This window comes from Lonchura striata, chromosome Z (assembly GCF_050655825.1).
Source record: "Lonchura striata isolate lonStrDom1 chromosome Z, ASM5065582v1, whole genome shotgun sequence".
Lineage (NCBI taxonomy): Eukaryota > Metazoa > Chordata > Aves > Passeriformes > Estrildidae > Lonchura > Lonchura striata.
The window spans coordinates 30,192,501-30,210,000 of record NC_140740.1 but is presented as its reverse complement, the minus strand read 5'-3'; the positions used below and the strand labels follow the sequence as shown (position 1 = coordinate 30,210,000).

Genomic DNA, 17,500 nt, shown 5'->3' with positions numbered 1-17,500 from the left:
GGAAGCATACAAGCATTCTTCACAGTCTTTATTGTGGAGGCATCAGAGTTTTCAGTCTCACAGACCAGCCTCATTCTTTGTAAAAAGTACTTTATTGCGGAGCATTGTCAGTTTGCGACTTCATCTTGCTTGTCAGAGGTTTGTATTGCCACTCCTGTCTACGTGCTCCTCCATGCAGATCTGTGCAGGTTGTTTCTCCCTGCCTTGGACTCTAAGTAATACTTTTAGGATCTCAGAGGAAAAAAGACATGGTAATTTTCTGACATTAAAAAGAATTGCTTTCTAACTCTACATGGAGTGATATTAAGGAAGGCATTGGTATATAATGAGGTAAATTATCAGTAAATTCAAACCTTTTTTCCTCTGTGCTTTGAACATGTGAGAACAGACTCAATATTCATGTGTTGGGGGTTTTTAAAATAAATTTTCTTTGGCATGTTCTCAGAGTGCTGTTTGTTCTGTGGCTGGACTTTTTCTGACTTCACATGCAGGAAGTATATCTTTCTGGTAAGTGAACTAAGTAAAGGTCTTCTTCCCTTCTGAAAGTTTTGTCAAGCCATTTAGAAGCTCTGGTCTGTCTCTTCAAGGGTCCTCTATGGTTGATGTCTAGGAAAAGCTGGTGCTAACAACCCCGAGGTGTCAGGTAACAGGGTCCTTCAAAACTTCCAGAAAAGATTTTGTAGCTTAAGTGCTTCCTTTCAAAGATACATTTTTTTCCATCAGAAGAGGGGAAGTGCCTTAAAATGTATTCTTCAGATCTCTTTGTTGCAGCAAGTCATTGACAGAAGACTTCCCAAAAAATCTATTATTATTGAGCCATCAATAATACATACACACTTTTTTGGCATTATTGGTGATGTTGTTCAGGATACCAGAAGTTATGAATGTATATGGTCATAGACACTGCAAAATTGACTTTTTCATAAGTGTGTGTTGAATATAGGGGTGCTTGTGCAAGGAATATCTTCTACTTCAAGCTGGTGTCATGATGTTTACCACAGAAAAATAATTATATGTTGGATTACTCACAGGAAAATGTTAACAAAAAGAAATTCAGTAGAGCATGATCAAGACTATCTGCTTTGCTTTCTCTAAGAGAGTAAGAATGCAAACCAAAAGGAAAAAAAAGATTTAAAGATCAAATATAGCCTCAAATTCCACAGGCAATTTGGATGTGGTTATTTCCATTTCCTAACATCAGATGGGAGACTTTGCCCAAAACCCATGTAAAGTTAGCAGAATTTAACTAGTCCTCATCCAAGTATGTGCAGTTCTATGTGAAAGCAAAAGTGTTAAATATATATAAATCTCTATAACTGGAAGGCTTATAAATAGGTAAAGCAACCTCATGCGTGAGCTGATGCAGATGGTACAAGCTGTAAAGCAGCTACAGGTCTTTCTGAAGTCCAGTGGGAATCAGTGCTCCACAATCTAGCAGATGTCAGTGTCAGCACTTTCACTGGCGTAAACAAAAACAAGCCAATGCCCTTTAGTTGTAACTGCTGTGTGACTGTGCTGCCAGCTGGAGAGCCACTGCTCTGTGACTGTGCAGGGAAGCGCAGCCTGTAAGGCATGGGACATGCTTGTGGGCATCATGGGGAAGATAATTTGGAGTCCAGCTGAGAACATCACACCTTGATGCCTTTCTGGATCTCCTCAGACATCTCTAGTGACTTCAGCACAGTCCATACATACAGTCTTAAGTCTTATTGAAAAGTAATTTGATTCTCTGGGCTAATGGTTTTTGTGCATTTTTTTTCCTTCTAAATGCTGGCAGGAATTCGGGTCTTGGCTGTTGATCAGCTCCTGACAGTTGATCAGTTCAATGTCCACATTATGGAGGCCAACCTACAGTTAGTGGAAACTCTCTGCAGCATTTGATATAAATCACATAAGCAGCAGAACTGCAGAATAAGAAATAACAACAGTGGTTCATCAGCTATGCAGTCATCCACCTTGTTCCTGCACAGGAATTTCACTTCTGTTGAACAAGCCAAGAGGGATTCCTTTGGCTTAAAAAAACACCTGGCAGGCTTGTTAAAAGCCCTTATCTCTGTGTTACTACTCATTAAGCAGTTTTGCTGAATTCACTTAGATGCAGTCAGCTAATGAATCATTGCTTTTCCTGTGTCACCCACCATTACAGGCTGAAGTTGCAGGGTGTGGGGGAGGAGGAGTTTTGGGAACAGGTCGTTGGTTGTCTGACAAAGCCATGGTATTTTCGTTAGAGTCAATCTTTCATCAGTGAATGCCAGAGCAAGGGTCTTCCCATCCTGATTCCGATGGATGTTATTTCATTCCTGGGATGATGCTTGAAATCTGTCTGTTACACAGAGAGCCCGTTTCTTCAGCTCCATAGAATTATCTGGAGTATTAGAAGTGTTTCATTTTCAGTTTCAGTCATTAGCTGAGCGCTGGTGCAGTGAAAATTACTTCTCTTCCTGTGTCTCTCATTATTCGTTGTTGGAACCTGAATGCGTGCAATCATTCCTAAAATAGCCATAGGAAGCACAAGCAATATAGAAACATCTTTGTCTTGCTTCAGGGCTTTGGGCTGCATAGCTGAGCCTGCCCTATTGTGGGACCTAGAAACAGCCTGCAGTCTCATCTTTGTGACAGTCTGGATTGTCCTTTGCAAAACCCTGCACGTGGTATCCAAAAGGCAGAGGTTATTTCCCGCAGAAGAAGAGAATGACTTTGCCTCGCACTAGCAATGAGCTGGAGAATGGATTACAGGCTTTTCCTATCTGCAAGGAAGCTCATCCATCATGCCCCATTCAGGCAGTCATACTCAGTGGGCTTGTTCTCTCTTGCTACACTGAACCTTTTTCTCCACAGCTTGTCCAAAGAAGCAAAGAAGATAATAACAGAGCTACTGCTTTTATAGCTTGTACTACAGGCATTTGTCAATGCTGCTTTGACTTCCTTTTCTATGCTGCTCTAATTCCCTCACGCTGTGCTAAGAAGCAGGTGTGAACAAATGTGTAAGGATGCTTGTGTTCTTCAGTATGTGGGTGAATGTGTGTCAGTAGTGTATTTCTGTGGTGCAGGGACTCATCTTACTCAAACTATAATATCTTTTCTTACTTTTTCTGACCCACACCACCTCACTTTTAAGTTTGCCTATGCAATCACAGGAGATATTTGGTGTTTCCTCTCAATAATACACCCTCAGTAATTAAAATTATCTTGAACTATTCTATTAGTTACAGGAATTGTGATTTTTATATTCAGAAGTTTATTGATTATATCTGTATTTAACATTTAACCTTAAAATACACTAAATTACAGTAATTTACCTTATTCCCAGGTTAACATACAGTACCATTTATCTGAGCACTATCCTGGAAATAGTATATTTCTTAGGTATCTGTTGACTTCTTGCTATGCCTTCTATCTTCCTCATAACTGTGAAGTGGTGGAATGAATAGGAGAGTGGAAAATATGTTATATTGGCATATTGATGTGATGTCTTTACTCAAAGGGCATTCTTGAGGATAGGGTACTTTCTTGTATTAACTTGTCCATAAAGCTGCTTGGATCTTATGATTTAAAATTTGGGAATTTATTGGGCATGAATCTAGACACAATAAAGCTCAGAGTCCTCCACTTGCAACTAGCAATTATTAGCAAGCTGTAGGTGCTACAATCTAGGATTGTTGTAAGCATCGTGCTCTTCTCAGAGGAAAAGCAAACTACATAGATTTTCTGTTTCAGAGTCAGATTTATTCTATTCTTTTAAAGCTTGTAAAAATACCAGCATAAAAACATTGGAAATGAAAAGTAATCATGAAAGATAGAGATCTATGAAATTGCTCTAAAGTTTTAATAGGAAAACCTTTCCTGTGATCTGAAACTTTGAAATTTGGGTGAATATCTGTCATTGTACGGGCACGCAGGAGTGGATGGTTGTCTGAGGGAGAAACATTTCAGAGGTGGTGCTGAGAGGCATTGTTCTCAGTTAATTTTTGTTTTCTTAGTACTCAGAGGCTTCTGGTTTTTCCTTCTACCTGTGTCTATCCACAACTATTTTAATATTTTCCCTTAGGGATTACATTTGTTTTGTGGACATTCTTAATTCTTTGACATTTTGTGTTTTTCTAGTAGTCTATTCCATGCTTTTCTTTAATAGTTTTCTGTAAGGTATAGAGACACTTGACATAATTAATTCAAAAAGAAATTAGGGGCTAAAATGATAAATACATATAGAGGTCTTTTCTTATCTACTTTTTTTTTTTTTTATCTGTCAGGGGCAAACATATTTTTTCTTGAATATTTTCCCAGGTTTCCAAAAGAAAAAGCCTTGCCCTTTTTTCTGCCTATCATAACTCAGATAACTCAGTTTGCTTGTCCACACAGTGTCCTTGTGCTGAGCATCCCTGCCCAGAATATGATGCTGAGGTTTGGCCTGAGTTCTCCTGCCATGACTAAACTGTTGCAGTGTGGAACAATTGGTGCACTCTGCAGTGGTGACTGTCACTTTCAGGTAGTGTGTTGTCCACTGCTGAAGTTATTGTCATGTAAGTGGTAATGATCTTGAGTATTTGAAGTGCTACAATAGATTTCATTCATGTTTTAGAGTAGGTATGTAGTTTAATGTCATGTCAAACCACTTCATGACAAAGTTGATTAGTTGCCATTTGAAAAAACAACCTGACAAGATCTGCTGTTTCTCTCCAAGGAAGGTTAATGGGTTGATTTTTGCATAAATGGATTTAGGGGCAGAACTGGCCAAATTGCACAACAGCTAAACAGTGTGCTCTAGTTAGCAGCTGACTTAAATGTTCTACTGTTTCATCACATTAAAACATGGACACTTCAATTTCAAGTGAATAGACAAATGTCCTGAAGAATACAGCTGGGGCTCATATGTAAGTGTTTGAGTGTTTCTTGCATTAACAAAAAACAAAGGAGAGTTACTTGTGATTACACCAAGCTTTAAACATGGGGATATTAAAATCACAGAACCATGAAATTGTTCGGGTTGGAAGGGGCCTTAAAGATTGTCTACTTTCGACACCTTTGCAAAGACATCTTCTGCTGGACCAGGTTGCTCAAAGGACCCTCCAACCTGACACTGAGTACTTCCAGCAATGGAACCTCCACAATTTCTTTGGACAATTTATTCCAGTGCCTCAGCACCCTCCCAGTCTGAAGCCATTTCCCCTTGTCCTATCTCTACATGCCCTTGCAATGTTCATGTGGCAGCTGAGACAATGCCTGCAGGGCTGTGTCTAACTTCTAATCAGTGACATTTTTAAATGTTGTTGTGAAAACATACCAGACTTGGTGGTTTACCTTTGCTGTCCAAAAGGAGAAGAACACAAAGGAAGGACACATTTTTCTCCTATTATGTCTTTGGGTCACCTGCAGCTACAAAATTTTTATTCCATCTGTCACATGAGGGAATAGAAGGTGAGTTGACTTGTGTTGATATTTCCCAGACAAAATGAGTGTTGGAGAGAGTAAGGGTGTTGCTGGTAGTGTAGCTGTTTTCTATTAAGCATGCTGAGATGAAACAGCAAAGTATGTATTAGAGATGGTGTTCTCTCAAGGCAGTGATTGCTACATTTAGCTCTCAAATCAATTCAGAATCTTGACAGAGTTTTGCTGAAGTCCCTCAAATAATCAATAGATCTATTTTTATCTCTTAAATGAGTGAGACTTTTAAAAATAAGAAAGACATCTTTGTAATGACTGACCAAGCTGTTCCAGAGTTAGGTCTATTGCTCTGTATGATTGGGGGTATTTAGTGAAAAGAGCTATTTAGGCATTGCCTTTGTTCCATTCTGCAGGTTTATAACCCCAAAATAAAATTGCAAATGTTTCTGGCAGTCCTCTGCCAAGCACAGATGGCTTTCCTCCCAGTTTTGGCAAGCCTGATTTCAGTATAAAACTGAGCAATTATTAGAAAGTGAAATATTGCATGATATAATATCACTACCATCACCACCAACATCATGACAAATGGAGCATTTGTTATTTCAGAGCTGAGAGAGCTTGTGCCACTACATTACCCATTCCTTTAAAACCTGTATCTGTGCTGCTGCTGGTGATGCACAGATAGATACATCTTGCTAGAGCAGATGCTTTAGCAAGGAACTGTGGCCATTTTCTTATTTGTGCTGGCTCTATATTTCAATGCAAATATCACTGAACAGGTGGCTGATGAGGCCCCTGTGGACTGTTTACAGTAAAGGTTGCAACCAAAATCGATAGGCCTGAGACGTTTCTAATTCCATCTGGGAGACGTTCGTCTTCCTTCTGACTGTTTCCCCTCTGAACAGCAGCATCTTATTAACACTGCATCATCAGAGATGTCTCACTCAGGTCAGAAGAGAGTTTCTTCTATTTAGACCTCCATTTGCTCTTTGCATTTTCTTTTTGCACTGCAGTGGAGGGAACAGCAACGTGGATCTTGACAGGACAGGTTGCCAGCATTAAGCATGCTGAGTTTTGCCTACTGACTTGACACCTGCTACTCCCATTCGACAGGCTGAGGCTCATCACTGCTGCCTGGGCGTTGTCCAGATCTTTTCAGTTTATCAATTACTGAGGCAGGAGGTAGTGATGCCACATATCATAGGTGACATTATTGTGTGAGGTATGGACTTGTAAAGGTGAAAATGTGAGGAGAAAAAAGTTAGTATAGACTCAGGTTTGCATAAACCTGAACAAAAAAAGCAATTACCCCTGAAACTAACTTGACAATACTATGTATTTGGGCAAAAATTTTATTTTAGATGCATTTTTGCAAGTCTTTGTGAGAAAATCTGTACATCCCATGTATCTGTGTTTCATTAAACTAGTAATGAAGGTCATATTATTGTTTTTAATGAATGTAGGTACTGTTGCTGACTATATGAGGCAAAATTGCTTTTATTGGTGTCTTTCCCTTGGGCCTGATCGTCATGCCTGGCATGCAGCCCACAGCAGCTGGGCAATGAGTAAGCAGTACTGAATCCAATTAAAATGATAGTAAAGTGTGTATAGCAGAGAGCACCCATGCAGTCCTCTAATAGTCAGGGAGAACTTTTTGATGTGCACAAATGAGAGAGAGTGGTGCTTCATACACGTAATTTAGGGTCCCCAGTTTTGCCAGACAGGTGTGGGCTTCCCTTGGGCACTGCCTCTTTCCCCTCACCCGTGTTCAGGAGCAACCCTTGTAACCATGAGATCTGAAGGAGTACAGGTGATTACACCAATGCCTTCATGCTCCAGTGTCTCTGGCATAAGGACCAGCTACCTGGAGTGCAAGAGTGCTTTTTTGGCCACATGAAATATATGGCCAGCTTTAGAGACAGCAGGAGCAGAGCAGGAGAGGAAAGATGAATGATGGCTGCACCATCAGTCACAAAAAGATGTTGGTAGTTGGTAGTGATGATGGGCATGGAGCTGGCATTGAGTCTCTGCAGCCACCTGCACCACCATTCAGGTGACTGAGCAGCAATTGGTAGAGAGAGGACAGCATGGCTAAAAAAGCTGTCTATCCCAGGCACTGCCCTGCCATTGCCAATTCAGTTGCAGTGTCTGGCACTCCAAACTGCATCTTGCTTATAGCCACTTGTGTCTCATCTCTCCTGAGCTTCGCAAGCACCGCTGAGCTTCTGTTCACTCACATCTGTCTGATCCCCTTGGCACCACTCACACCAGGCATTTTGCACGAGCCCTTCTGCTGCCTTGGTGCAGCCATGCAAGGTGGCTGAGCAGCAGCTAACACACCACACAGGCAGGCACAGACAAAAGATACTCTCCTGAACGGCTCTGCTAGTGCCACCCTAACTTTCCTCATTCTCTGGGAGCTGCAGCCTTCAGGTTGTATTCCTCTCTTTTGTTTTTGTTGTTGCATTATTCCTAATTCCTTCCTCTGACTTGCACGGAACTCTGGTCTTTCACTTTCTAGAAACTGTGAATTTAAAAGGGTAAATAGCAGTGACAGTGTTTTCTACTCAGAGATTTCCAAGGGAAAATTAGCCAAATTTAAATTTAGCCAAAGGAGTTGAAGAATGTTTGCCAATATCTCATGGCAAATCTGTACCATAGCAGAGAATAGCAGGCAGGTTGGCCAACTGGTTGTGCTGTGCTACTGATCTACATGTGCTGTGTAGATCAATACATACTTTTTATGTAAGGGCAAAGCTTGCGCTGTGAGTCTTTTGATGAGACACTGGAGTAGGACGGGCTCCTAAATCACCTGTGTGCCTTTAAAGCTCTTATCACAGGAGAATCTCCAATCTTTAAACCTCTGTTATGAAACTCAAATCAGTTTCTTCCCTGCTTTTTAATGGTACTTTTGCTTTTGCCAGTTATGATGCTAAGCGCTATTTGCTGAGTATTTCCAGGACTAATTCATGTAGGCTGCTGCTTTCCTTGTTCTGCATTTTCCCTTATACAGTAGTTCAAATTCATCTGGCTTTACTTTTTAGTTTTCTCAATGTTTGGTTAAATTCTGTTTCTTCTTGCTGGACTGTCTTTTTGAAGAATAAATTATTTCTACATATTTGTAGAAATGAAAGTGTTTGTTGAAGACAGTTACAGGTTTTTAGGGCCAGTAATTTTTCTGGCCTTGCTTCATGCATAACACAGACCATGGAATTTTGTCTGGTGATTCTTACATTAAGCTTGGTAATTTGTGGATTGAAGTGCAGCTGTTGTGTATGAACACAACCAATCATGGTAGAAAGAAGTTTTGTAATAAATGAATATAACAAGATTTATTCATTATAGAGCAGTCTTACTGTGCCATGGGAAAATTCTAACATGGTTGCATACTTTAATTTTTCTTGGAGTTACACTGGGATTAGTTGAATGAACAGTGAGGTTGAACAAGATGGGAGGTTTTCTAACATGAAAGAGCATCCTTTTAATTAGAGATGTGCCTTTGCAGTCATTGCAGGTGCTGATGAATTTGTTCTCAGGATTGAATCTACCCTCCAGTTTTATGGAGTTTATCAGGAAGTTCGCTTTTCCATTCAGATTTTTGGTTGGATTGTGCAGCCCTTATGGAACAAACAAGCTGTAGATAAAAGAACCTGCCTACCAGGGTATTGTGGCAGGAGCCACATAATTATTTCCATAGCCAAGCAGATATTCTGTATGCATTTCCACACAGACTGTTATAAATCTAAAATATCCAACAGCAAGAAACAAAGCTCATCATGGTGGCTTCTTGTTGGCTTGAATAGCCATGGATAGCCATTGTGGAAAGAACTTGGCAAAGTAAAATCAGGCTTTTCTCCTTGTTTTGAAATAATCGTGACTTTCTTGGCTTCAGAAACTCCTTCATGCCAACAGAATGAATTTTACAAAAGTAAATGATTCTACGTCAAGCACGTATATGTGGGTGGTTATGTATATGTGTATGTGTATGTGTATGTATGTGTATGTGTATGTATGTGTATGTATACATAAGTTTTGACCAAGTAAAAATAATAGTAATAGCAACTATCTTGTATCCAAACATCCTACTTAGAAGTGATTCATCTTTGGGCAAAAGTGTACAACCAGAGAAATCTATTCCACCTTAGAAGGCAAAACTTTGATTTCTATATACATTAAGAGATCATGTGGTTTGTTTATATTTAATTATAATGCAACAAAAAGGAGGGAACACAGAAGTGGCCACAACGAGATGTCTTACATAGGTATATGAAACATCAGCTTCAGAAAGATGAATCAGAGCACCAATGTATGTTCCAAAATATTTATATATTCCTTGGTTTAGGAAAGCAAAAAGCAAATTATTTGTGGGTTTTTTAGAAGCTTGGAAGAAGTCTAATCTACTGTGCCAATTCAATGGCTACAAGTCACTGGATTAGATGTAGATTATAAAACATGCTCTTAAATATTTAGAGGGCTGTATTTTAGTAGCATGCTTGATAATTTAAAGACTACCAAGGTTTACTCTTCTTGTCACCAGCAGCTTCCTTCAACAAGTGTAACAATGTTTTGAACCAGGAGAATTGGAGTTCTCAGACTCGGTTCTATCTCAACCAGTATGGCTTAGTGCAGGCCACATATCTCTGTATGAAAGATGGAGAGCTCTTCATTGATGTTTGCAAAACTTTTATTTTGAAACCATGCTGTATTCACTTGGCGTCACTGTCTAACTACTCTTCATCAGACACTGTGTTCACAAGCACTTTTGAACAAAAGTAATTTCAGCACAGTTGCAATTTGCATCAATACCATGAGCAACAATCAATCCCAACCACAGTGAAAATTGTCCTAAAAATAAGTGTGACCTTCTTGAATCAGCACTTTTCCGAAATTCCACTGAAAATATATGGCTCTTTCTGCCATTGTAAGAACTGCAAAAGTGACAATATGTTTGAATAATTACCTCTGGAAAAAAGCTGCCTTTGGATGCAATTTAGTCCTCCTCAGTATTAATTTATTGACACAGACACTGATACATGTGTAGTTCACTTGAATTATTGACATGTCAAAGCAGATATTTTATATACATATTTTGTGAATTTAACTACTATGTTGGCATCAGAGTAACAGAGAATTATTCTTTTTTCCACTCTTCTCCCTCTTTTCTTTCACAATTATGAATGAGAATTAGAGGCTGATGGTGCAGAATCACCCATGGGGCAAGATTTTTAGGCTCTAAAGGGCAGAGCTGTGTCTACTGTACTGTGGTATTTTCCACACGGCACACACGTTGTTAGATGGTAGATTTTGTGATGATAGGGAGTAGCAGAAAGCAGCTATTCTTATGCTCTGGAGTCTCACTGTGAACCAAATGGTTTGGATTGTTACCCTGCAGACTGATATTGTAGATTAATACAGTGTAAGCAGAAGAATTTGATTGCTTCCTAAGTTCTTCCCATTAAACTGCTGTTCCTCTTGTACATTTCAGAAAAGATTTGTACATTGGATTGTAGCAATTTCAAAGAGAAAATAATTTCAATCAATTTGTGTAGTAAGGAATTTCATTTTGCCATTTTCCTGTGTACTTAGAGTGGCAAAATTTTTAATCCAGCAAAGTGACATTTTGAAAAATTGCATAGAGATAAAGGAATTAGCCCCTTTAATGTGCATGTATCCCTTTAGAGGGAAAATGTTTTTCCAAGCCTACTATTTACTTCTGCTGCTTATTTCTTCTTTGGGCATTCCAAAGGGCCCCAGATGATAACAAGTAGAAAGAAACAGGTTCTACCCCAGAGAGCTAACTGTCAAGAGAAAATGCAAGAGGTGAAAAGAAAGACAAATAGAGGAAATGTATAAAGAAAGTGTCTGCAGGCAGATATAGCTGTATCAGTAATCATACAGAACTATTGGCTTAACCAGTGCTAGATGGAAAAATTTCTACTGGGGCTTGTATGTGCTATCTTTTAAGATGCATTTTCCAATAAGTTATAATAGCCAGCGTCTGCATTGTATTGCATTTATTCTTGCTATTTTTGTCCTTCACTATATATCTGAAACTTTGTTCAGTCATCAATCACTGCATTACATTTTTTTCCCCCTATTTTTGGTCTAACTTTGTCTCTCAGTTATTTTGTTAATAGAAATAGAGAATCAGCCAAAAATCCAGGTTTTGTGTTAGTCTTAATAGACTAAGACAGAGAGTGTAATAAATCAGCAGTCCTTATGGACTCTATCACTCTGCAATAGATCCCCCACTCCAAACCATTTATAGCAACTGAAATTTTATTTGAAAGCAAATATCTGATGAGGCAAATTAATTATTATGACATTTTTCTATTGGTTAAAAAATAAGGAATCCAATATTTAAAACTTGCTAATGCTTTTTTTGGCATCAAGAAAGGAGGCACAGGTATCTAATATTAAATAGTGCTGCAGAAAGGCAAGTTAGCACTTTGTTTGCCAAATTAAGTTTCAAAGACTATGTAGGTTATGAAGTTTGACTTTCTGCCCATAAATCTTGAATGACTGACAGACTACTGTAAAATAGCTTTGTTCAAAAGGAATCTTTGGCAGGCAGCATCAAAGGTTTGAAACTCTGGAAGAGATGAAAAGAAAACCCCACTTTTGCACTGATTTCCCCTTCAGATCAATGTCTGTGTGAAATTTGCCTGGGAATTATGAAGTACTTACTGTATTATGTGCTGTTTTTTTTTCACTGTATCCAAAGCCCCCAGTGGTTTCTTTTATCTTAAAGATTTAGGGATATTTTTGTACATGAAATCTGAATGAATGAATGAATGCATCAGTGAAACATGGGGGGAAAAATGCCGGATTTAGAGAGTTCTTTTCTTCTTTATTTTATCACAAGTTGGGGTATTGGTTTTACAACACCTAAATTTATGAGCACATATTTTTATGGTAAAGTCCAATGGCATGTTCTGAATGCTCCATCAGCTCTCTCAGTATTCCTTCACTTGATTCACAACTCTTCAGGGTATGAATCAGATCTGTAGCAAAACTCTTAATCTTTTTTAACTAGGATAAAGTAGTGTGAGGGTTTTTTTTTTACTTATGGTGTGTGTCATCATGTCATCATCTAATTACATAAACCAAAGAAGGGGAAAATAAAATGTTTCTTGGAAATATTTCTTGTCAGCCATCGATCAATGCAGGAGTGTCTTTATTGCATATAAGCATCAGAGGCAGAAATTTTTTTGTAACACACAGGTCCTTAAGTCTATCCTCAAGCAAGATGTGACCCTGCTAGAGCATGAGCTGAAGAATAACTGGCTTTGCAGGGCAAATTCTGCTTCTGCTTAGAAACACAGCACATTTCTGCTTAGAAACACAGCACATCCTCAGGTACAGTGAGAGGCCTGAGGAGAAAAGCTTTCTCTTTTTTCACAGACTCTTTAAAGCTCTGATCCACCTGAAGGTGCTTAAACTCTTGTTTGTTTTCCACAGGGTGAAGTGAAGAAGTGAAGCCTCACAGCTGAACTACTATGAGGTCAGAAGCCTTGCTGCTATATTTCACACTGCTACACTTTGCTGGGGCTGGTTTCCCAGAAGATTCTGAGCCTATCAGTATTTCGCATGGCAACTGTAAGTATAAAGGGCCAGAGGACTTCATGTAGGGGACTTCAGAGGACTTCAAATCAACACTGCTTAAATATAGTTGCAGTGGATAGTTATTTTTTCTTTATTTCTCCCATAACAGCCAATTTACATTCTCAAGTACTAATATAGAAACAGGTCTTTTTCACATGGTCTTATTATTTGTTAATTTAATACAAGTAATTTAACTTTTTTAAGCTCAAATAGATTCTGCTTGATCATTAAGCTTTTTTTTTTTTTCCCTAAGATGGAATTGAAGAAGCTAAAAACAAAGTCAAGGCAAAGAATCTTGTATGACAGAAGGTATCTCCATTCTTGCTAATCTCTAGATTGGCAAACTCTCCAAAAATCTAATGTAACACCAACAGCTGCATACTGAAATCTGCTGGCTAAACAGGTGGAGAGCTTTCTGTGTATCTTACAGTGGACATCAGGCTTGACTGAACTGATTCTTTCACATTTGCCTCATTTCAATTGTGATAATGGCAATGAAAATTCTTCTAAGTCCCGAAGTTTCAGATGTTTATAAGGAAGTCTTTAGCATTTAGGCCCCTAAAGGTGTGCCATGGAGTAGCAAGTCAGTCAAGAGCAGGCTTGTGTTCAATTCTTTTTTTGTTCACGGATTCGGTTTTAAAATTATCAGTGTTTACCAGGTGTTGCCATGGCCTTGTTACCCAAAAATTTATCTTGTCATTTATTCTGAAAGACAAGACTCCACACCTGATGTGCTGCAAATGCTAATAGACCTTTGGGATACAACAGAGAAGAACTGCTCTGAAGCAACCCCAGATGAAACATGGCTATTGTGGCCACTTCAGCACCTCCAGAAGGGCAGTGCTAATCCTTCCTGGAAAAATTTGCTAGCCTTGATGCTTTTGGACATGAGATAATTTTTCCTCTGCAGCATGGCATACTGAAGTGGACATGAATGCCCCTAGTTTGTTCTAGATCCATGACTTACAGAGGAAATAGTACTGAGCAGGAAACAGACTGACAATAAAACTTGGCACTTTGCATACAGGACATGATCAGAAGGATTAAGCTTCTGAATGTAAATCCTGCCTGGTGTCTTAATGTATTTCTTAGAGTTCTCAGCACCTGGTTGGGTGGGAAGTTCCTCTTTCTATCCAGTTTTATCACCAGATTTTGTGGCACATGACACTTTGAGGTGCTCTGCTGAAGCCATGCTGTGAACCAATACTTTGACCAAACTTAACAGGTGTAATGCTTTTAGAAAACAAAAGCTGAGACTACTAAAGCAGAAGATGAGTTTCTGAAGAAATAGACTCCACCAAAGAGCTGAAGTTTTCTGGGAAAGTATATTAATGGGGAAAAGACACAGCTAGCTGCCAGTCAACTCTGTATAACATTCACTGCTGTGATAATGCTCATCAGAGAATTATCCTCCTCCTGTCTTCTGTCATTTTATTTACTTAATTTGCTCCTTGTTTGTGTACCTAGATGTCATGATCATGTGATACACAAGAATGTGAAGTGGCCCTTGATTAGAAGTGTTCACTGTTGTTAGGTTGTGCACCCATCTGAGGAGCTGTGGAACACCCTGTGCATGCTGAGTTCACACCCCCCAAAAAAATTATGGGAATAGGCAAAAAATACTCTTGCTGACTGGTAGAACTGGAATGGGGGAAGCTGGTCTGTTGATAGCATAAGCTCAGTTCAGGGATTCCAATCAGTATTGCTGCCCAGTTGCCAGAAGGACTGGAATATCAGACTGGTTGCCAAAATAATGTGCAGTGGCTTTCACTTCATAAAGTTCAAGTGGTGATTTCCCACCATTTCTCAGAAAGCCCTGCAGCTGTTCTGTGACATCAGTTGAGTCCTGTAGAAAACCCAGGAAACTGGCAGTTTGAACCAACAAGAGTCAGCCTTTTGCTTTGGCTACTACCAGTCCAGTCATTGTAGTGATTGATTGGCCACTGTATAACAGCTTCATCCTGATAGACATGCTTTAGCAGTCAGGAGCAAGCATTTAAGTTCTGCAAGCAGTGAAAGAAAAACTGCAAGAAAGTGCAATGTACGTATGTGCAAAGAGCTCCAGAACAGCTTTATGCTTTAAAAAATTCACAGTTTTTGTCTTCTACAAAGGTGGTGAATTTCTTCTTTGCAGCTGCAGACAATGTAACATTGAATAACTCTCTGGCTGTCTGTGCTCATGCATTCCAGCTCCAGTCTGTGCTTCCAGGGCAGAAGAGAAAACACAGGTTCTAGCTATAGCTGGGCCCCATGGTGATTCATGTTAGCACCATTTCAGTTTGTTATTCTCTTTTGACCCTGCTGATTTTGTTCCTTCCTACAGATACGAGACAGTATCCGGTGTTTGTGGGTCACAAACCAGGGCGGAACACCACACAGAGGCACCGGCTGGACATCCAGCTTGTCATGGTCATGAACAGAACCCTCTACGTTGCTGCTAGGTCAGTAGCTTCCTGCTTCACCACTCCTCTCTTACTGCTATAAGAGGAGGAGAAGAAGACAAGGAATATTCTGAGTTCTTCTCTGATGGACACATTATTTTTAGGATTGTCTTGCACTCAGAGAGAGTTTTGCAGACTGTTAGTAAGACATATTAGAAACCTTGCTAGATGATCAACTAAAGTTTTGTGATGTGTTACACCTGTGCTTTGGGACCACATACCTCTGCCTTACTCTGAGACCTGCAAGAGGGAAGTTACCAGAAATAAAATTTAGTTCCATGGAAAAGCAATTCCATCCTCATCATTTTATTCCACTTGTGCTCACCAATAATGACAAATATTAGAGAATAATTATTCTGTGCACAGATGTATTTTCATAAGAGTTATTAGAATGTAATTTTGCTGATTTAGGCATGTTTTTGGTATCTTAAGACAAAAAAAAAAACTAAACATGCTTCTTCAAGGTTTATTGAATTTAGTGTCTTGACTTTTTTTAGAGAGCTATGCTATGTAGAAATGAGCATGTGTTTTTATAAAAATTGCACAAAGAGCCACCCATTCAGTTTGCCTAGCTCAGCTTGCACTGTCAGTCTCAGTGGGTCTACACCCATCAAACAGCTGCCAACCTGGCAGAGATCCAATATTAACATTTCACATGCCTACCTGTTGTTAGCAAAGAAGATTGATGGTCTTAGAGTGGGAATTACATGAGAGATGCAGAATGAGTGCAAGATGGGTCCAGATTAGCAAGGCTTGGTGGTACAGATTTGCAAGGGTAGGTAGTCCAGTTTAGGAGCTCTTGGACCCAGATCATGTTTGAGACCTCCCTGCAAGCTGCCTCTCAAGTAGTAGCTTATTTCCTGCCTGTTTTCTGGTCCTCCATTGGAAAATACACCTTTTTTCATGTGTCACATATAACCAGACTGTTGCTACAGTAGGGAGAAGTGGTGGGTGGGATGGCCAAGAGTGAAGGGGAACAGCTGCTGAACAGGCAGCCTCTCACCACCAGCCCTGTCTGCAAAGCCCTTGGCAGCCTCTGGGAGCTGCCAGCCTTTCTTCTCAATCAGCCACTCACTCTCCATCTCCTGGGTGGTCGAATGTGTCCTGTCGGGGAAGGCTGCCCATCGATCTCCATGCGGACCGCATAATTGGTAATCGCATTACACCACCATGGTCACTGAGTGACACTTTCAGAGTCATGTCCCTGGCTGCTAGAAGAACACACCTGTTCCATTACCCTGCCATGGCATCTGCTCTGGCTAATTGCAGCTTCCCAGGCTCCTTGCATACCCCATGCTGCATGGGGTCTCAGTGGCAGAGCTTAGAGCTCTCATGGCAAGACCTTTCATCGAGTCCAGGCAGAGAGCAAGTATCCTTCCACAGGAGCTGCAGTGGTGGTGGTAAAAGGGCACAAGGAGAGGTCAGCCCAGTGGCAAGTGGCAAAGCCCTGTGCTTTGCCTGATTTCTGAGATTGGCATTTTTGCCGTTTTTAGTGGCGTAATGAGTGGGGCAGGGCAGAGCGTTGAATAGGTTTGAAAGGTGGTGGCAGGATTTCCTGCTTTTCATGACTGAGCTCTCTTTGCTTTCCTTATTTGTTTTCCTTTAAATTAGGAAATTATTTGCAGTGAGGTGGTGGTAAATCCTCTTTGCAGATTTTGCTTTGCTGTTTTCATAGTTTATTCCCAGACTGAGATTGACGCAGTTAGGCTGCCTCAGTGGCCAAGCAACTGGCATTAGAGCAGGAAAACCCAGAGAGCAGTTTTGGGATATGAAACCACTGCATGCACAAATTTTATGAAGAATGCTAATATTTGGGAGATAATATGTACTAGTATGTGAATATGCATTCTTCCTCACTTGTATAAAACAACTTGCTACAATGCATGTGCTTGTATAGTCCTAGGATCTTGTGACCTACAAAAAAGAATAAAGACTTGATCTGTTTTGTACTTACACAGACATGAAAAAAATCTTCTTACACTTTTTTTCCTTCGGTAATTCAAAACCTCTTTGACATATTCTTTCCCCACGCCATGTTACTGAATAAAGTCCTTCCTGGGCTGACAAGACTA

At 39.9% G+C, this 17,500-nt stretch overlaps 1 protein-coding gene across 7 annotated transcripts in view; it reads left to right on the top strand.

The window, feature by feature from the left end:
- Positions 1-17,500, top strand: part of SEMA6A (semaphorin 6A) — a 118,722-nt gene that overhangs the window by 38,524 nt on the left and 62,698 nt on the right. For all 7 annotated transcript variants that reach the window (XM_085566616.1, XM_085566613.1, XM_085566612.1 and 4 more), the window contains 2 exons: positions 12,844-12,981; positions 15,311-15,428. In XM_085566616.1, coding sequence (XP_085422742.1) covers positions 12,882-12,981; positions 15,311-15,428 — 218 coding nt within the window. In that variant the 5' untranslated portion in view covers positions 12,844-12,881. The remainder of the gene's footprint in view (positions 1-12,843; positions 12,982-15,310; positions 15,429-17,500) is intronic.